Source organism: Myxocyprinus asiaticus, chromosome 17 (genome assembly GCF_019703515.2).
Source record: "Myxocyprinus asiaticus isolate MX2 ecotype Aquarium Trade chromosome 17, UBuf_Myxa_2, whole genome shotgun sequence".
Classification (NCBI taxonomy): Eukaryota; Metazoa; Chordata; class Actinopteri; order Cypriniformes; family Catostomidae; genus Myxocyprinus; species Myxocyprinus asiaticus.
In genome coordinates, this window is record NC_059360.1 from 48,043,270 (window position 1) to 48,065,000 (window position 21,731).

The 21,731-nt window shown below is 39.0% G+C and overlaps 1 protein-coding gene across 3 annotated transcripts in view; it reads right to left on the reverse strand.

The window, feature by feature from the left end:
* Nucleotides 1-20,129, reverse strand: part of cep170ba (centrosomal protein 170Ba) — a 40,551-nt gene extending 20,422 nt beyond the window's left edge. For all 3 annotated transcript variants that reach the window (XM_051722798.1, XM_051722797.1, XM_051722796.1), the window contains exons 1-6: nucleotides 19,879-20,129; nucleotides 11,452-11,586; nucleotides 4,237-4,326; nucleotides 4,072-4,152; nucleotides 3,686-3,742; nucleotides 3,387-3,528 (exon numbers count right to left, since the gene is read on the reverse strand). In XM_051722798.1, coding sequence (XP_051578758.1) covers nucleotides 3,387-3,528; nucleotides 3,686-3,742; nucleotides 4,072-4,152; nucleotides 4,237-4,326; nucleotides 11,452-11,556 — 475 coding nt within the window. In that variant the 5' untranslated portion in view covers nucleotides 11,557-11,586; nucleotides 19,879-20,129. The remainder of the gene's footprint in view (nucleotides 1-3,386; nucleotides 3,529-3,685; nucleotides 3,743-4,071; nucleotides 4,153-4,236; nucleotides 4,327-11,451; nucleotides 11,587-19,878) is intronic.
* Nucleotides 20,130-21,731: the final 1,602 nt, after the last annotated feature.

A 21,731-nucleotide genomic window follows, 5' to 3' on the forward strand; every position in this document is an offset into this window, starting at 1 on the left:
AGACAGCGACTTTCAAACTAGATTTGCATTACCCAGAAGGAAATATCAGTGCTTGCAAAGTAGCAAAAGCATACTGTTAAAGTACATTTACATTTTAAATACATTTGCCAAATAAATTTTTTCACAATTTCTGACATTTAATCATAGAAAACATTCCCTGTCTTAGGTCAGTTAGGATCACTACTTTATTTTAAGAATGTGAAATGTCAGAATAATAGTAGAGAGAATGATTTATTTCAGCTTTTATTTCTTTCATCACATTCCCAGTGGGTCAGAAGTTTACATACACTTTGTTAGTATTTGGTAGCATTGCCTTTAAATTGTTTAACTTGGGTCAAATGTTTTGGGGAGCCTTCCACAAGCTTCTCACAATAAGTTGCTGGAATTTTGTCCCATTCCTCCAGACAGAACTGGTGTAACTGAGTCAGGATTGTAGACCTCCTTGCTCGCACACACTTTTTCAGTTCATCAGACTGAGGTCAGGGCTTTGTGATGGCCACTCCAATACCTTGACTTTGTTGTCCTTAAGCCATTTTACCACAACTTTAATGTCATGCAGTAACACACTGACATAATGATCGATGTATGTCGTCATGAAACAGAGACCCTCCCCTCCAAATCTGAACACAAGTGGTCGCAGGAGATGCGTTTAAATGACCAGTGTAAACAGTGATGTCTTACCTGACCACATGTGATCAGATCATCTGAGACGCATGGTAATATCAAGTGTAAACGGGGTCAAAGAGGAGGGATTCGGGATCAGTCCCAACTAGAGAAGGCCGCGTGGTTCCTCCAAGATCAGCCATGGGCGACTACTGATTGGTATCGCTTGAGCCGCCTGCCGGTGGCAGCCCCGACCCCATTCCCTTACCCCCAACCTTCGAGGATACAATTTCCCTATGCCCCTCGCCCCTATCCTACGCCTCCTGGGCAGGGATTGTGAAAACCCCTCAGATGGCCGATAACTGCCTGACCTGCATCTTCTTAGTCCAAGCTGATGTACAGGCTATGGTCCAGGATAGTAGAGAGAATTATTTATTTCAGCTTTTATTTCTTTTCATCACATTGTGCTTCTCACAATAAGTTGCTGGAATTTTGGCCTATTCCTCCAGACAGAACTGGTGTAACTGAGTCAGGTTTGTGGGCCTCCTTGCTCGCACATGCTTTTTCAGTTCTGCCCACAAATTTTCTATCGGACTGAGGTCAGTTCTTTGTGATGGCCACTCCAATACCTTGACTTTGTTGTCCTTAAGCCATTTTGCCACAACTTTGGAGGTATGCTTGGGGTCATTGTCCATTTGGAAGACCCATTTGCGACCGAGCTTTAACTTCCTGGCTGATGTCTTGAGATGTTGCTTCAATATATCCACAAAATTTTCCTTCCACATGATGCCATCTATTTTGTGAAGAGCAACCAGTCCCTCCTGCAGCAAAGCACCCCCACAACATGATGCTGACACCCCCATGCTTCACGGTTGGGATGGTGTTCTTCGGCTTGCAAGCCTCACCCTTTTTCCTCCAAAAATAACGATGGTCATTATGGCCATTTTGTTTCATCAGACCAGATGACATTTCTCCAAAAAGTAAGATCTATGTCCCCATGTGCACTCAAACTGTAGTCTGACTTTTTTATGGTGGTTTTGGAGCAGTGGCTTCTTCCTTGCTGAGCAGCCTTTCAGGTTATGTCGATATAGGACTCGTTTTACTGTGGATATAGATACTTGTCTACCTGTTTCCTCCAGCATCTTCACAAGGTCCATTGCTGTTGTTCTGGGATTGATTTGCACTTTTCGCACCAAACTACGTTCATTTCTAGGAGACAGAATGCATCTCCTTCCTGAGCGGTATGATGGCTGCGTGGTCCCATGGTGTTTATACTTGCATACTATTGTTTGTACAGATGAACGTGGTACCGTCAGGCATTTGGAAATTGCTCCCAAGGATGAACCAGGCTTGTGGAGGTCCACAATTTTTTTTCTGAGGTCTTGGCTGATTTCTGTTGATTTTCCCATGATGTCAAGCTGAGTTTGAAGGCAAGCCTTAAAATACATCCACAGGTACACAATTCAGTACACCTCCTATCAGAAGTGAATTGTCTAAAGGCTTGGCATCATTTTCTGGAATTTTCCAAGCTGCTTAAAGGCACAGTTAACTTAGTGTATGTAAACTTCTGACCCACTGGAATTGTGATATAGTCAATTAAATGAAAAACAATCTGTCTGTAAACAACTGTTGGAAAAATTACTTGTGTCATGCACAAAGTAGATGTCCTAAATGACTTGCCAATCTATAGTTTGCTTATTTTAAATCTGTGGAGTGGATAAAAAATGAGTTTTTTAAGTACATGTAAACTTCTGACTTCAACTGTAACTGTGATTATTTGATCTAACTGCGATTACTTCAAATTCTAATCACATATTACTATCCAAATAAGGGAGTCTTAAGCAAATATAGAAATGCCATGATCAGTGCGTTTGTGTATTTTCCAGTGTTATCGATTTATGAGAGAACTCCAAAAATGAACAGAACAGCTCCTGAAGATGACCAAAAAGAGACATATTTTAAGTATTTGGATATATTCTGATAATTAAAATAGAATTATGTTGGCTTGGGAAAGCCAGCAACATACTAAAACCAGCTAGCAACATGCTAACACATGCTAGCAACACCTAACTAAGTACTTAAACATGCTTTCAACGCCTAGCTATAAGCTAAAACATATTAACGATGCCTAGCTAAGTGCTAAAACAGGCTAACAATACCTAGCAAAGTGAAAAATATGTTAGCAATGCCTAGCTAAGTGCTAAAACAGGCTAACACATGCTAGCAACACCTAAGTGTTTAAACATGCTTTCAACGCCTAGCTATGAGCTAAAACATATTAACGATGCCTAGCTAAGTGCTAAAACAGGCTAACATCACCTAGCAAAGTGAAAAATATGCTAGCAATGCCTAGCTAAGTGCTAAAACAGGCTAACAACACCTAGCAAAGTGATAAAACATGCTAGCGACAACTAGCTAACTGCTAAAACAGTCTAACGACACCTAACAAAGTGATAAAATATGCTAGCAACATGCTAGCAATGCCTAACACATGCTAGCAATACCTAACTAAGTGCTTAAACATGCTATCAATGTCTAGCTATGAGCTAAAACATATTAGCGATACCTAGCTAAGTGCTACAACATGCTAACTATCCCTAGCAACACATAGCTAAGTGCAAAAACATGCTAACTTATTGCACTCACTGAAAAAAAACACAAAGTAAGAGACAAACATTGTTTTCTTTGGAATAATGTGCTCAAGAAAAAACCAGGAACATGTATTAAGAAAGTAAACAGGGTGATTTTTGACTTCAAAGTGTTTAACAGGGTCAGTATGATACCTGTGATGTTTCTGCGCTCCGTTTTGTCCGGTTTAACACGTGATATGTCTGTGTTTCGCCGTCTCTCATCTGTGTGTCCATGTTTCTTGGCTTCCAGCGTCTCTTGACTCTTGAACTGAAGCTGACTGGTGTATTTCTCATGCTGACATCCAAAAAAATCAATTACTTGAGTAATATCACAACAGACAAATATACACAAATAAAATACTCCCAGCACACATGAACAAATTTATCAGTGATTAACTCCAGCAATTCAGAATTATATATAAAATTAAACTGAATTAATTACTCAAATGTACCTTCAGTGCTTCTTCAGGCACTTTGTGTTGACTTCTCTCAAGGATGTATATATGTGAATGTGTGAATAGTTAAGAAGAATAAACTCAGTGACAGCACAAACTGCACAATAATGAACAGAGGAAGGACAAAATTTCAAGATCATCCAGTTTCATTCAAATTGCTTGTACTATCATTTCTATTGTGCTGATACAAAACTGTCCTGAACAACAGCGCACTTCCGGGCAAATCTGTCTCATAAACAACAAAGCTGCTTTTCTGGTCATTATCAGACGGAGTTTCTGCAAGGTTATTGGTTTTCACGCAGGGTTCGCAGTGTAATCTAAAGCCCTGACTCAAACCACACAGGATTTACACTCCACAGCATCACTTCAGTTTGAGGAAGGATATCATATCCAAAGCGAATGACATCGGACAGTTTCAGGGTGATGTACGTCTGATCGGGAATACGAAGGTCATTCACAAATGTCTGCGGATGGATGAGAAAAACACAAACAAAAATTAAACAGCGAACAATAGTGAATGTTTCGCAGAAATGGCATATACAACTCACCCCATTGAGGCTGCCCAAATCTTTGACCATGTGCTCATCTGTGGACACGTCATAGTTGATCACGGCATGTTGTTTGTCCACACTGCGAGACTGTGAAAGTACAAAGAACAGAGAGTACTGAGTGTTAGCAACACTGTGAAGCCTTATCATTAAATAAACGTGCAAGCAAATCCAATGTTCATGTTACAAAGGGACAGAAAACAATCATTAGCTTTAAACACAATGACCTAGACATTTACATAGAGAAATTTTAGCAAATAGTGCAGCTACAAAATGATCAGTGTAGGAACCCAAACCCCAACCCTGAAAATCAACATCAACACTGACTATATTTCCTGGTCCTATTGTGTACGATCCATCAGTACATTTTATTCCAAAGCAAAAAAAGTCTTTGTACATTTTTATCAAGATATAACAACATGCTGCTCCACTGAAACGACTTTTCTGTTTGACTGACATCACATAGGCCACTGATTAATTTTAACCAATAGCCAAATAGCTTTTAACCCTCCTATTGCGTTCAGCATTCACAGGTCAATTTTGACCCGGTGGAATTCAAGCTTATAAATCATTCATAACCCCATGGTTTTCATCTAAATCTATATTGTAAGTCATTAATAGGTTCTTAACTGTTCATACATGTAAAAAGATTGATAGTTTTGGGGCCTGGGTAACTCAGCGAGTATTGACACTGACTATCACCCCTGGAGTCGCGAGTTCGAATCCAGGGCGTGCTGAGTGACTCCAGCCAGGTCTCCTAAGCAACCAAATTGTCCCGGTTGTTAGGGAGGGTAGAGTCACATGGGGTAACCTCCTCGTGGTCGCTATAATGTGGTTCTTGCTCTCGGTGGGGCACGTGGGGAGTTGTGTGTGGATGCCACAGTGGATGGCGTGAAGCCCCCACACACACTATGTCATCGCGGTAATGCGCTCAACAAGCCACGTGATGAGATGCGCGGACTGACGGTCTCAGGCGCGGAAGCGACTGAGATTCGTCCTCCGCCACCCGGATACCACGAGGACTTAGAATGCATTGGGAATTGGGCATTCCAAATTGGGGAGAAAAAGGAAGAAATATTATATATATATATATATATATATAAAATAGATTGATAGTTTTAGCATGTCACTTTAAAGTCATTTTTAGAAATAATAAAATGTAGAAATTATTTGACATTTCAAAATATACATTAACTACACTAAAACCAGTGTGATACATATGAAGACATCTTTTTTAATCAACATCTGTTAAATTTTATCTAAATATAACATACTATAAAATTTATATTAACAACTAATTTGAGAATTACTAGTAATTTGAATGAATTTCCTATTACTCATAACTGCTCAATGCAACTTGGTGGTCAAAAGTTACGAAACCAACATATTATTTTTCAACTAAACAACTGTACAACTCAAGTACACAACATTAATACTTTTTAACTATGTATTAAAACTAAATCTATTCTATTTACTTGCATGAAGTGTTGAATGTTGATGTGTGAGTTTACTGTAAGCTGCTTCTGCATCAGATGGCTGCAGAGTAAAATATTAACAATTTCCTCTTTCAAGCCCTATTTAGACTAACGTGTGCATGAACTTTTGCTCACGTCACACCCCCTTCAGACAATAGTACCTTTGATTTAGTTTATTTGTTAAGTTTGTTATATCTGTTATGTCTGTTTTGTACATGAATGTGTGTGTCTGTGTGTGACTGTATGTATATGTGTGTGTGCAGTCCCAGTGAGAGACAAAAAAGTGTGTGAGAGTGTTTCCCATAAGATGTAAGTGAAGTGTTTATAAGTAAAAATCAAATTCATGGATGCACAAAAAAAATCTACTTCATATCATGTGTAAAGCCACAATTGATGCCCGGGTCAAAATTGACCCGCAAACGGAAAAGATGTAAGAAGTTATTTAAATTGTTATATCTCTCAAATTAATTTAAAAATCTGAAGAAAAAAAATAATTATGTGTATTTTGATAATCTTGACAAAGTCCCAAAGTTTGGTTCCTGTTCTAAAAACTATGAGGTGTTTAAAAATGATTTTCTACCTCTCCCTGGTCAAAAATGACCCAAACACAATAGATAATAGGTTAAGGTATTGTTTTATCAAACTGGCATTCAGGTCTGGCTCCATTTTAGCATTTGTATGAATTTCTAGCATGAAAATACATAATAAAAATACAAATTATTACATATTTAAAACTATGATCATCTAAACAAAGAGTGAAATAAACAAAAAACATTTCAATATTTATTGTGTGAAAATTTATATAAGATTTTCCAAAATCACGACAGTTGTGACATCATTTCCAGCACACCAATAAAGCATTTTTCAAAAGTTAGTGTACTTGTTAACCAAGTGGACAAAAGTGTCCGTAAAGAGCATGCTTGAGATAACAAACAAAACAAAGAAAAATCCTGGGTAGCTCAGTGGTAAAATACGCTGACTATCACACCTGGAGTTCGCTAGTTAGAATCCAGGGCGTGCCGAGTGACTCCAGCCAGGTCTCCTAAGCAACCAAATTGGCCCGGTTGCTAGGGAGGGTAGAGTCACATGGGGTAACCTCCTCGTGGTCACTATAATGTGGTTCTTGCTCTCAGTGGGGTGCGTGGTGAGTTGTGCGTGGATGCTGCGGAGAATAGCGTGAAGACTCCACACGTGCTATGTCTCCGTGGCAACGCACTCAACAAGTCACGTGATAAGATGCGCGGATTGACGGTCTCAGACGCGGAGGCAACTGAGATTCGTCCTCCACCACCCGGATTGAGGCGAATCACTACGCCACCACGAGGACTTAGAGCGCATTGGGAATTGGGCATTCCAAATTAGGGATAAAAAAATACAAATAAAAATAAAAAATCAAGGGGAATATCACTTTTTATTGGGCGTCATTTCCAATCAATCAGTAATTTGGCAAAATTATGTCACATTAAAAGTGTGAAAATATTATTTACTTGTGTTTATTTAGGATAAATAAAATATTAGCAATGACAGTAGCCATTGTAGTTGAAAAACGTTAAAAACGTCATTTCCATCAGCGTCATTTCCAGCACAGAATACTATTAAACACAATACAGAATATGAGATGTGCTGGAAATGACACAAAAATTACATAAATCTCCTGTGATGCATGAACACACACTGTTGCACATTGTTAGCAGACAAATTAAATCAACTAGTAAGAGTGTGAAAAATATTTTAACAAGACTTAAGAAATCAACAGTGCTAAAAGTGCCCGAAGTTGAAGAAACACCCTAAAGTGCCCTTAAAACCTATCAGTCTACTCACCGATTTATTTTTATTTAACCTTTAACCAGGCAAAATAGAAAACTCTTGAGATTTAAAATCTCTTTTGCGAGAATTACAAGCATTATCATAGTTCGAATCGCTCATGCATGAAAGCCGCTGCAGTGAGATTCTGTGTACACTCATTTACAGCCTCATTATTGGCCATCAGTAACTCCTCTGATCTCATGTCATTGTTAAAACGCACTGAGAAACTCACTGAGAATGCTTCATTAGGCCTTTTGCACACTGCTTTCTGGTTATCTTCCTGTAGTGAATTTAACGGAGTTTCAATGTTCAAGTGTTGAATATATGTTTGTTTCTCCTATCACTCTGTTTAATGTGTGTTTAATATGCATCATATGAATTAAACTACAGAGGCCCCAAAAGCCATTACTAACATGTGACAACCATAAATATATATACTTTATTTTTTATAAAGTGTGATTGTGCTACTTTTGTTTCAAATAGTCCAACTTGCGGCTTTGATATTTTATCTAATCAATGCAATGACATTCATACATTTTTACAGCTTTATTTACAGGTTCTTTGTGTGTGTGTGTGTGTGTGTGTGTGTGTGTGTGTGTGTGTGTGTGTGTGTGTGTGCAACTTTAAAGGAATAATTCACCCAAAAATGAAAATACTCTCATGACTGACTCACCTTTAATCCATCCCAGATGTGTATGACTTTCCTTCTTCAGCAGAACTGAAGTGAAGATATTTATAATCACATTTCAGCTCTGTTTGTCCAAACAATTCAAGTAAACAGGTGCCATCAGGCTGCTTTGATTTGCTTGATGGTCCAAAAGTCATATTTAGGCAGCATAAAAGTAATCCACACCACTCCAGTCGATCAATTAATGTCTTCCGAAGCAAATCAATAGGTTTGTGTAAAAAAGAAAGACAATTAAAACTTTAACTTTAAAAAAGCGCTTCCTAAGGGGCCTGGGTAGCTCAGCGAGTTCGAATCCAGGGTGTGCTGAGTGACTCCAGCCAGGTCTCCTAAGCAGCCAAATTGGCCCAGTTGCTAGGGAGGGTAGAGTCACATGGGGTAACCTCCTCGTGGTCGTGATTAGTGGTTCTCGCTCTCAATGGGGCGTGTGGTAAGTTGTGTGTGGATCGTGGAGAGTAGCATGAGTCTCCACATGCTGTGAGTCTCCGCGGTGTCATGCACAACGAGTCACGTGATAAGATGCGCGGATTGACGGTCTCAGAAGCGGAGGCAACTGAGACTTGTCCTCCGTCACCCGGATTGAGGTGAGTAACCGCGCCACCACGAGGACCTAAGTAGTGGGAATTGTGCATTCCATATTGGGAGAATAGGGGCTAAAAAAAAAAAATAAAAAAAAGCGCTTCCTGCCAGCAGTCGACGCATCATGTGATGTTAGCGCAATAATGGTGGTTCACACAAGAAGTTGGATGCGCTCACTTTGTATAAAACAGAGGAATGAACGTCACGCGAGAGTTAGGTCATTTCAAACAGCATTATAGCGCTGGCCAGAAGCAACGATTTAAAGTTAAAAACTTTTAAATTATCGATTTGTTTCTTACACCAATCGGTTTGCTTCAGAAGACATTCTTTGATCGACTGGAGTCGTGTGGATTACTTTTATGCTGCCTAAACTTGACTTTTGGACCATTAAACAGCCAGGAGACTAATGGCACCTGTTTACTTGGATTGTTTGGACATACAGAGCTGAAATGTGCTTATAAAAATCTTCACTTCAGTTCTGCTGAAGAAGGAAAGTCATACACATCTGGGATGGATTAAAGGTGAGTCAATCATGAGAGTATTTTCATTTTTGGGTGAACTAGGGATGCTCCTATCGACCGATTGGCATTGGCCGATATTGATGTCCAATGACTCGATTGGTGATCGGTAATTTGCCTTTTAAACTTTTTTTGCCAGCAAAAACTGGGCAAAGTTATATCACTTGCAAGAGGAAAATTCAATAATAGTGCCAGTGTGCAGAAAGCTTACATATAGCCAGTTATGACAGAGATCTTGATAAAAGCTGAAATGATCGGTATTGGGATCAGTATCGGCTGTAAAAATCCTGATTGGAGCATCCCTTGGGTGAACTAATCCTTTAACCCTTATGTTGTGTTCCGGTCATTTTCACCCAGATGTCTTTTTTTTTTCCCAAATTTTCTTTTTAATTAATCCAATTGGAATATTTTTTTTTTTTACTTTTTCGCACACTCACTCTCGCGCACATTCTCGCGCGCACACTCGCACACGCTCGCTCGCACACGCTCGCTCGCACTCACTCTCACGCACGCACTCACTCACTCACTCGCTCTTACGCACGCACTCACTCACTCACTCACTCGCGCACGCACTCACTCTCACGCACGCGCGCACTCACTCTCACGCACGCGCGCACTCACTCTCACGCACGCGCGCACTCACTCTCACGCACGCGCGCACTCACTCTCACGCACTCACAGCATCGGGTGAACTAATCCTTTAACCCTTATGTTGTGTTCCGGTCATTTTCACCCAGATGTCTTTTTTTCCCAAATTTTCTTTTTACTTAATCCAATTGGAATAATTTCTTTTGTACTTTTTCGCACACTCACACGCATACTCTCGCGCACAATCGCACACAGGCGCACTCACTCACTCACTCTCACGCACGCACACACAATGTGTGTTAAGCACCCTTTTGTGCATCATCTTTCCATGTACACTCTTTGAGGAATATTTCAAGATCTACTCATTATGTTGTGTTTGGGCTCGTTTGAATCAGGATCGTCTGCTGTAAGTTATGATATGTCATTGTCTCTGTTTTATGTATGTTTCAGGAAGTAATAAGGAAAAACGAGACAAAAGGACACTCCTGCTTATTATATTTATATGTCTGTGTGAATTGAATACACAAACTCACTGCAGTTTGGCCTCTGAGTGAAACACATTTGCTCATTGCATTCTACAAATTGAGACGTTTTCAACAATATAACACATGGATATCTCAACTTATTTATGGTTTATCACCTCTGAATAGAATTGTTGTGATAACAAATTTGCAAATGATGAGAACGAAACAGTTCTTATTTGTCAGCCAATTAAAAAAGCATAATTTAAGAACTGGTTGGATCATCTGCATTGTAAAGTCCAGATTCTACGCTTTAAAATGACACCTATTTTGTTCAGATGAAGCAAGTGGTTATTCATTTATTATGTAACTGTTACTATTTATTTTATTTGTTTTCTGCAGGGAGCGTCCCCCACTAGCCCAGTAAGAGCTCAGTTCAATGAATCCTTCTATCAATAAAAATATATATATTTTTAAATATGTTCAAAAAAGGAGTACAAAATAATTACTAAAAAAAGAAGTTGATAGATCTAATGCAATTACTTGTGATAATATATGCAATATGAGAGATTTATAAACAATCTTAGTGGGTCAAAAAAATGTGTTAGCACAAACGAACACAACACAAGGGTTAAACTGTGATCAAACTGATATTTAAGTAACAGACACTTCAGTTAAAGAGTATAAACAATGATCTGATGTTGTTTAACATGCACCAGAGCACACGGCTGGTGAGGAATGTGACAGAAATACCAGGGTGAGCTGCAGTTCATATTCAGTCAGAGCTTTGAATACACAGGATGGGCCTTTTGACTTGAACAAGTTGTTGTGGTGAATGGGCTGTTCTAAACTAACCACAGACCAGCAGAAATGTATAAACAGTTTGTAAACGCTGCATTCTTCAGCCGGCAAAGTTAAACAAGGTGAAGAATAAAGACGGAAACAAGTTTTCCGTTTGATGTCTGATCATGACAGTATGTATTTGAGTTTAAGAGACAGACTGTCTTGTCTGTAGTCATTATAATTTGCTTAATGAAACAACAATAAATGGTATGTCTGCATAAATTTAGCTATGTAAACGACGTGTGCGTTAAGGGTCTCACCTGTAGCATCAGTTCACAGTCCTCTCGACCCACAAAGATCATCTCCCGTGGCAACCGGTGACGCATGCCCGAGCTGCTCACCAGGAACCATGACGTCACACTCATCTTCACAGCTCACCAAACTACATCAACGTCCTGCAGGAGATTTAAATCCTCCATAATTATACAACATTAAACGGTTCTTCTCCATGTTATTTGTCCTCTACTCTAACCACATAAATCTAGATATTAAGTAAATAATAGCCTGCTTTTGGTGGCTGATTCTCATGTGATCAAGAAAATAGTCCTATATTATTCCAAAATTAAAAAGAAATAAATAAGAGAGTGTATTTTGCATACTGAAAATTAATCCTATTTTAGGGCCAGCAAGATTTTTTACATTGTGACCTTATTTTCACTACAGTTACGCACATTTTACCCCCCAATTCTCATTACCGCAACGTACGGCTGGGACGATTCATTGACGTCATCGATTAAAGAAATACGTCGATTTGCATAACATGCGTTGGCGCGCCGCAATGGAGTAATTAAAATGGCAGCGCCCGGTTTATGTATGGATTCCCCCGATGAACAAGCTGCAGCTAAAAAAAACTCGCCTACGGTCATCTAAAGCGTGGGATTATTTTAGCCAGAGACCCAACAATGTAGTGCTGTGTGAGCTATGCAAATTGGAAATGGCTTATCACAGCAGTACAACCGCCATAAACGAACACTTGCAGCGAAAGCATCCCAGAGCGCTTTGTCAAGACGGCAGCACCGTAAGTCCTGTTTACTTTTTGTCCCCACCCAAGCACAACATATTAGTATTACAACATGTGTTTCTGTTAGTAGTAGTCACTTTAAATCGATTTTCTAAATGTTTCCTCATCGCCCCCATGTTAAACGTAATTTCTGCACCGCTGCTAACGTAGGGTGACCATACATCCTCTTTTTCCCGGACATATCCTCTTTTTCGGACCTTAAAAATAGCGTCCGGCCGGGATTTCTAAATTTGCGAAAATGTCCGGGATTCGGCTTTAGTTGCATTATGATGTGGATCTGGTCTAATAGTGTATGCGCGTGCATATTTGCGTCGCTTTAACCCCTCTTTGTAAGTCCCGCCTTCTCGCACACCAATTGGTCAATTATAAGAGGCTTGCCGCAACTACTGGACAAATTCCTGCCTGTCAATCTCTCCGAGAACGTGCAAAGCTGTTGTGTTCGGCAGCAAACAGTTGCTTGACAACAGCAGCAAATGGCAGCTGAGTGGAAACAATGCCCAAACGAACGTGCAAATTTAAAGAAGATTTGCACAAAAATTCCCATGCTTTCGTGCAGGTTGAGATCTGTGGGAAGCAGAATGTATGACATGTAAAGCTGGCACTTGTGTGTCAGTTGCTAATAAAAGGTGCAAGTGATTTAGAAGCACACATTAGCTCTGTGAAGCATTAAGGGTCAGCAAAAGGTGAAAGTTCATCAGGTAAATGAACGGACTACTTTTTGCGACCAGGTAAAATTGTCATCACATTGCTTCATTTTCCATGGCCATTCAAAATAATAGTAATAGTAAATGAAGGTATACTCATGGCATCAAATATTTTATTTTAGTACATGGACATTCAAAAGAATGTTGGACATTTTTATTTATATACATATATTTATGTTATGCTAATAGAGTGTCTTTTTCACTGTATTAAAGTTTGCATTCATAGTAGCACTGTTTTTTTTGCAGAATAATGCCCTGCAGTGCACACTTTCTTTCTTGTACATTTGTTTGTGTTTAAGAGAAGATGATTTAATAAATATTGAAATATTAATGACAAGTTTTGTATATTTATTTTGGGTTAATTAATGGTTATATTTATCAAGTAATAATTATAAAAATTATTTAGAATAATCGGCAAATTAGTCGTTAGATTAATCGACTAATTGGAAAAAGAATCGTTAGATTAATCGATAAAAAAAATAATAATCGTTAGGTGCAGCCCTACCGCAACGCGATAAAGATGGTCATTATAATATTCTCATTAGCACAATGTGAAATAAAATTCCATATTATTTAAACTGATATTAGAGGTAGACCGATATATTGGTTTTACCAATTAATTGGTGCCGATAGTTGCTTTTTGGAACTACCGGTTATCGGCAAAAATCAGTCGATAGTTGCCGATATTTTTTTTTTATTCCTCTGAAAATACACTATATTGCCAAAAGTATTCGCTCATCTGCCTTTAGACGCATATGAACTTAAGTGACATCCCATTCTTAATCCATAGGGTTTAATATGACGTCGGCCCACCCTTTGCAGCTATAACAGCTCCAACTCTTCTGGGAAGGCTTTCCACAAGGTTTAGGAGTGTGTTTATGGGAATTTTTGACCATTCTTCCAGAAGCGCATTTGTGAGGTCAGACACTGATGTTGGACGAGAAGGCCTGGCTCGCAGTCTTCGCTCTAATTCATCCCAAAGGTGCTCTATCAGGTTGAGGTCAGGACTCTGTGCAGGCCAGTCAAGTTCTTCCACACCAAACTTGCTCATCCATGTCTTTATAGACCTTGCTTTGTGCACTGGTGCGCAGTCACGTTGGAACAGGAAGGGGCCATCCCCAAACTGTTCCCACAAAGTTGGGAGCATGGAATTGTCCAAAATCTCTTGGTATGCTGAAGCATTCAGAGTTCCTTTCACTGGAACTAAGGGGCCAAGCCCAGCTCCTGAAAAACAACCCCACACCATAATCCCCCCTCCACCAAACTTCACAGTTGGCACAATGCAGTCAGACAAGTACCGTTCTCCTGGCAACCGCCAAACCCAGACTCGTCCATCAGATTGCCAGATGGAGAAGCGTGATTCGTCACTCCAGAGAATGCGTCTCCACTGCTCTAGAGTCCAGTGGCGGCGTGCTTTACACCACTGCATCCAACGCTTTGCATTGCACTTGGTGATGTATGGCTTGGATGCAGCTGCTCAGCCATGGAAACCCATTCCATGAAGCTCTCTACACACTGTTCTTGAGCTAATCTGAAGGCCACATGAACTTTGGAGGTCTGTAGCGATTGACTCTGCAGAAAGTTGGCGACCTCTGCGCACTATGCGCCTCAGCATCCGCTGACCCCGCTCTGTCATTTTACGTGGCCTACCACTTCGTGGCTGAGTTGCTGTCATTCCTAATCGCTTCCGTTTTGTTATAATACCACTGACAGTTGACTGTGGAATATTTAGTAGTGAGGAAATTTTACGACTGGACTTGTTGCACAGGTGGCATCCTATCACAGTACCACGCTGGAATTCACTGAGCTCCTGAGAGCGGCCCATTCTTTCACAAATGTTTGTAGAAGCAGTCTGCATGCCTAGGTGCTTCATTTTACACACCTGTGGCCATGGAAGTGATTGGAACACCTGAATTCAATTATTTGGATGGGTGAGCGAATACTTTTGGCAATATAGTGTATGTGGAAAATATATGGAAACGTCCCTCATCAGCACATTCATCGTGTTTCCAACTTCATATATTAGCTTAATTTGGTAAATATTAAAATTAGAGCATTGTAATGGAGCCAAATCTCCGTTATTACAAAATAAGAGTCCCCGGTGTGTTTCTGGCTTGTTTAGTGTTAAAAGTCCCATGTCGTACACCCAATCTTCTTATTTTCTGATTATTATTGGTTGAAAAATAAACTACATCTGGGATTTTATTCATTTTGTACTCTGGCCTTTATAACTGTGCCGACTATGAAAATGTTGTAACATTCTATAACGATTAATCAGTTATCGGCCTTTTCCACCACCTTAGTTATTGGTAGTGATCGACGATATGGGTTTTTTAATGGCCGATGCCGATATCCAGAGAGCAGGGTGGCCAATAGGCCCAGTGGCGCCTGCAGCTGTACGGCCGTACACACTGTGCATACCATGAGCGCTCCAACTGCCCTGAGAAACATTTACTCTCAGAATATTTCACCAATCATGAAACGTGTCCCGTATTTCTGATGGCTGTTTAAAAGAACCAGCAATGCCCACTTTGCAAATGAATAATTCTTTTGAGTCGGTTCTTTTCAGTGAATTGGCCAAACGGGCTTGCAAAACAGTCTGAATCGATTCGTGATTCAGTACAATTCGTTCGGAGCACTCTCTGACTGAATCTTTTGGAGCGGTTTCTCACACAGTAAAACATACTGTGGGATATTTACGAATACAGCGCTGGATACAGTGTAAACTTACCTAGTCAAATGAAACAAAAGGCTGTCTTTTTGAGAGGTAACTTTGAGAAACTTCAGCTAGTGCTGTGTCATGTGAACAAGGGGCTGTTCGCTCACACTCTTTTTCATTTGTTCTCCATGTAAACATTCACTAGATAGATGTCTTTTGACAACTGCATCATGTTTGACTGTGTTTTTAGCATGTCTCATGGGAGCGCTGCATTTTTAGACGCCATGTCAAGTTAAAAAGAACTTCTTCAACTGATAAAAACGCGTCTTGAGACACGTGCGTTGTGGTGCGTTTTGCTTTTTTAGTGCGAAAACACGTCTGTCTGAACGGTTACTGGAAGAAATGCTTTAGCTAATAGTTACATGAATGCTACTCATACTCGAGAAAATAAATAAATGCTTATCTCAGTCACCAGAACTGAACGCTTTGGTGGTGTTTTTTGCAACAACAAAAAAAATCTCACGGGGGAGCATGCCCCCGGACCCCCTAGATATAAGGTTTATTAGGCAGATTTAGAGGTCTGCAACCCGACCCAGACCCAACGGGAGCCAAGAACCCGACAGGTTTCGGGGCATGTTCGGGTTTGTAATTAAAGAAAAAATAAACAGGCCTACCGATCTTGTTTCACGCACGCGCTCTCACTCACAGACACGTGTGAACGGACGAGTTAGGGGCCGTTCACACCGAACATGTTATTGCGCACGTCTGTTCTGTTTTCCCATTGTTTAAACATACTGGACGAATGTCTTTGACATTTGCACCACATCTCGCTTTTTCTTCAGCGTCTCGGGCAGGAACGGCACTGTTTAAACACCATGTCAAATTAAAAAGAACTTAAAAAAAGCATGTTGAGACACCTGCGCTCTGTTTCATTCTTTGCGCTGCGTCTAGATTTTTTTTAGCGCAGCTGTCACAAAGAAACAAGTTCAGGATGCATAGAGGGGACTGTTGCATTGTTTCATATTATTCCAGATTGTTCTGCACCAAGTGAAGTTTCAGCAAATAAACGGTAAGGCAATGTTTTTTCCCCTTCTGCTCTAGTGTACTGAGGGGCTGCTGTGCCTTGTTAAAACAGTATATGTTTTCTGTTTCAGTACTGTTACGAATGTTGCCTATATGCTTACATAAAATACAGCTTATTGCAACAGTACTTACTAGGAGAAGAAATTAGATAGTAAGCGATTTTGGATTCAGGTCGGACAGTATTGTTCGGGCCGGGTAGGGTCGGGCCACACGGTCTCAGGTTTGGATTTCATTTTAAGGCCAGTGCAGACCTCTAGGCAGATTTCTGTGCGTACCCTCAGATTAAATCCTGCAGGCACCCATGAATAGGCCGATACAATGCCGATATATCACACAATTTATTATAGTAATAACATAAACATAAAATTGCTAAAAAATGAATAAACTCTTATTTAACACTATATTTACTCAATTTCACACTAAACTTTAACTTTGTAAAAACAAATCTAAAAAAATAATATTGTATTTTAAATGGCAGATAGCAGTTTCTTCCGATTTCTGTTTAGTCATACAATTTTAGTAATTTATTTGCACATGAAGAAATTAATTTATTAGGAAGAAGGAAATAACAGTACACACAGTAGTCCAGCAACCATGGATGGCATGTCCACGTTAGCAATCGCATTCACTCAAAAAATACCGAATCAAACCAATTGCACATACAGTGCATAGTGAATAAGACATTTACTTATAGCACACGTGAAGTGCTTTTACTCTGAAGTTGCACTCACGTGCTCGTGTGGATCCTGGATCGCCTGCTTGTATTGTCACGGACTGACCATCCTGATTTGTGAATCAGAGGATCTTTTGATCCTGATCCTGAAGTTTTAGATTCTGGCTGACTGAATACACGCTTCAGAGGAAGATATTAGATGAGCGCTCGACGGGAAGAAAACGCTGGATTTTCATGAGGTTTGTTAATTGCATCTTTTTAAATGAGATATCTAAATAATTGCAGGTATATAATAGAAGTTTTATTGATATTTGGCTTTTATCATTAGAAAAGAAAGTTAAATGTTACAGGGAACTATTGAGGAGAGGCTGATAGAATTTGTGCTTCAGAGGTTAATAAATGAGCGCTCAACAGTATACTGGATCTGCTCAAGTTTTGTGAGGTTGGTTTATTACATCTGTTTAAACGAGATATGTGCATATTTGCAGACAGTATATGATATTAGTTTTATTGATATTTGCCTTTTTATCATTAGACAAGACAGTTAAAAGTTACAGGGAACTATTGAGGAGAGAGAGAGGGAGAATGAAACAGGCGGACACTTTAACATTATGAGCTTAAACGTGTCTGTCTGATATGCGGACCGTTTAAATGACACCGTGTTGCAAACCGATCTATTATTGTAGTAACACGATGGCACGTAACAACAAAACAAACCGTAACTGGTCGTTTACATGTCTCAGTCGCTTCACATGCAAGTAAGTGATTCTCGGCACCCTCAAGAAACAAACTGGCCAATGCAGATGATTAAAAATGTCAGAATATTGGCCGATTTATCGGCCTCTGCAATATATCGGTCGACCACTAGTTATTGGTATCTGCAAAATCCACTGTCGGTTGACCTCTATTCATAAGAAGGCTAAGAAAGTTTTTTAACATTCTATAAATCAATTTTAGAAACTATCGGCCGATTATTTGGTTATCGGCCTTTTCCACCACCTTAGGTATCGGTATCTGCAAAATCCACTATCGGTTGACCTCTTATTGATATTGCAATTGCGATTTTGAGAAATGTTTTTCTTTATTCACACATTTAACATTCAAAAATTTATTCCATTATTTAAAACCATATTTCAGGAGGGAAAAATTGTGTTTGCTTAAATTATAAAGAATGGCGTTGGTTATTTCTGTGCCTTTTTGTGTTTCTTTATTCACTATTTCTAAATCATAGTAGTACTGCTTAATTTTCGCAGATTTTACTTTTATTTTAAATTTAGTACTTTATTTAAAAAAAAAACAAGTGTACAGCAGCATCTTTTTATTTAATGTTACGGTAATGAGAATCATCATTTAAAACTATGGGAATAGTAAAAGTAAAATGTCCGAATGTGTTACGGTAATAAGAGCTGGGGGTAAAATGTACTTAAAGGTACTGGAAAGGTATGAAAATGTTTTCCTACTCCCTGAAAGATATTACTGAAATAATTGTCCTGAGATATCTCACCGGTCCCTGTGACAGCTCTAGACTCTGTAAACAGCAAACAAAAATGTGTGACACTATCTGCCTGTCAATCATTTTGCACATAGTACTGTAGTTGCAGAGAATTATTAAGGCTTAATGGCATTTTTATGCCATGTTGTTCATAACAGTTGTCAGTTGAGGGCGCTATTTTGCTGCTAGTTTTTGACAACCGTTTCTGCTCGATATCAGTTTCAATAAAGCTCATTTGGTATCTTTGGAGTGCCGGTTTTGGTTCTTAAATGTGGGCTTATGCTATATAGGAAATTTTATGAAATTATTGAGGCATGCTTTTTTTTTTAGCATGGGTTTTATTCAAACAAATAGGCCAAAGGTCAAGTCCAGGTTTGGAAAAACTGACACTGAGATCACACGGTCTCAAACTTCATTAGATATTCACACATTTAATTAAATCCAATAAGCCAAAAACAGCCTACTAATAGCTCAAATAAACACATTTAAATCAACATGATTTTATATTAAACCACCAAAAACTACATCCAAAGCAACATATTGCACTGATTTGGTCTGAACAAAGTTCAAGAAAAGGTTATTAGATAAAATAAATGCCAATAACTGTAATTAAACTACTGAAAACTTAAGAGTAATCCCTTACTTTACTTTTTCAACGGAAAAAGTAATTTAATTACAGTAATTCATTACTTAGTAATGCATTACACCCAACACTGATTATAATAACTTCCCACTTCACATCCTGATTTGTAATCCACATGGAAGAGGAACATGACATCACAGGCAAAGTTTCCTTTTCCTGTGCCACCTATGCAACAAGACAACACTAAATCAACCAAAATGAATCACTTTTCTAACATGAAAACACACTAGACTGGTACAAAACACACAATAAACATTAACAGAACTAACAGCACGCGACACACAAACAAACATTAAACGTGCTAAAACGGACGCACACTGTTGCACATACCCCCAGTAGCGTCTCTTTTAAACTCGAGTTTAAACTTTGTATTATGACGGAGGTCAAGAACCTCCGACAGGTAAATACACACCTTGAAGGTGGAACGCGCTCCCGACGGCTGAAGCTCCACAGGAAGTGAGCGCGAGACTTTATCCTGACATTCCCGAACACGTCCAAGCGCGTGAACATACAGTTTAACACAGTTAAACACGCGCTTTAACGCGTCTTAACCGGCCGATGTAAGAAATCCAGTGTTCGAAAGCATGTATGTTGAGTTCGCTGCTGTTATTCCCGGTGCGTGAGAGACATTTATCCGCTTGTCTCGGAGCGTTTGAATGTGCGTGTCAGAGCCCGTGAGTGACGTCACAGCCACCGGAGCAGGGTCGTGTCTAGAAGGGAACCCCCAGTTACATAAAGCCTCGCGAGAGCCGCATTGAATGTTCACACACTGTGTTTTTAGTGTGTATTTAGAGCCCTACAGAAACCCTATCCTTAAAACTAACCTTAACCTTAACTCTACCACTAAATATAACCCTAAACCGAACCTTAGTAACAGTGAATGAGACTCTCGCGAGACTTAGGCTGACGGGGGTTACCTTCGAGACACAGCCCAGCAGCAGCGCCTCCACCTGAAGCCAGAAAAACAAGCTCTGCACTAAACACCTTTAATTACAGCACTACAATGGAAAACATCGAGTAGCTCTACATCTATGCAAATATACTGTTGAAGAAAATATAGGAGAAATGGCTAAACCAGTTGTTGAGTGCTTTACAATATAGATAATTTTTTTTTAGAAATGAGTTGTCCTGATATACAACGATACAAAACGTATTTAGACACTTAAGTCAGGCTTAAAATGTATATTTGTTTTGCATAAAATGGCAAAATATCAAAAGTAGTGTCATTTATTTTAAAGAAAGTAAGCGCAAGCACACTTTCAAGCAAAAAGCTGGGTTTGAACTGATTAAACAACAATGATATACCCTATTGTTGAAAATGTATACAAAAAAAAAGTATTGTGACACTTTGAGGGGAACTGACGTTATCAAAATAAGGTGACAAACATGTCCCTTGACATTTTAGTGATCAAAAAGATTCCAAATAGCCAAGAAAATGCCATTTAAAAGGCCTCATTGTATAAACTAACCTTTTATTAAATAATATGAAATGGTTTGACGGCGCTATATAATGTCACACACTTTTAGAAAACATTTTTCTATTTGTCCATTGCCTAAAAAAAGTGGTTCACCACTTTTATGACATTTATAGTTGTATATTCGGGATGCACCAATACGAACATTTTTGGCCGTTACAGATTTTAACCCAAAACTATAGGCCGATAACGATACCGATATTTTGCCAATTAGCTTATTTAGTTTTATTTTGGAATGCTTAAAAAGTTTACAAAAGGTACAAATGCTTTTTCACTGTTTCACTGTTTCACAATAAATAATTTCCATTGAACATTGGATCTGTTGAACTCATTTAAAAAGAGCCACAGTGAAAGATACAAACGAGATAAAAAGATAAAAAAAATAAAATAAAAAAAAGACTAAATATGATAACATGATGAAAGGCTATTTTGTACTTCTAAAACATTTTTGCACTTCTGTTTTTGCAGTTTAAAACGCAGCTTTAGGTTTAATATTCACACAAGGCCATATTGTGATTTCAATCTTAATTCAATCAGTCAGGCAGCATTAATGGATATCATACCGATATCTCAGAAGTCAAAGTCTGCTGTTTTCAAAGTGTTTTAGATGGTTTTCCTCATCATGTAGCCTATAGGTAAGTGCCGTTTTCACAACTGTCACGTCTGTTCATGAGTAAGATTTTTATTGAGATAAAAACTATTTAATGATATGATTATTGATTTTAGTCTAATCAGTGGTGTATGTTTTGTGATGGACATCATCTTAGAAAATTCATATTTTAAAAGAATT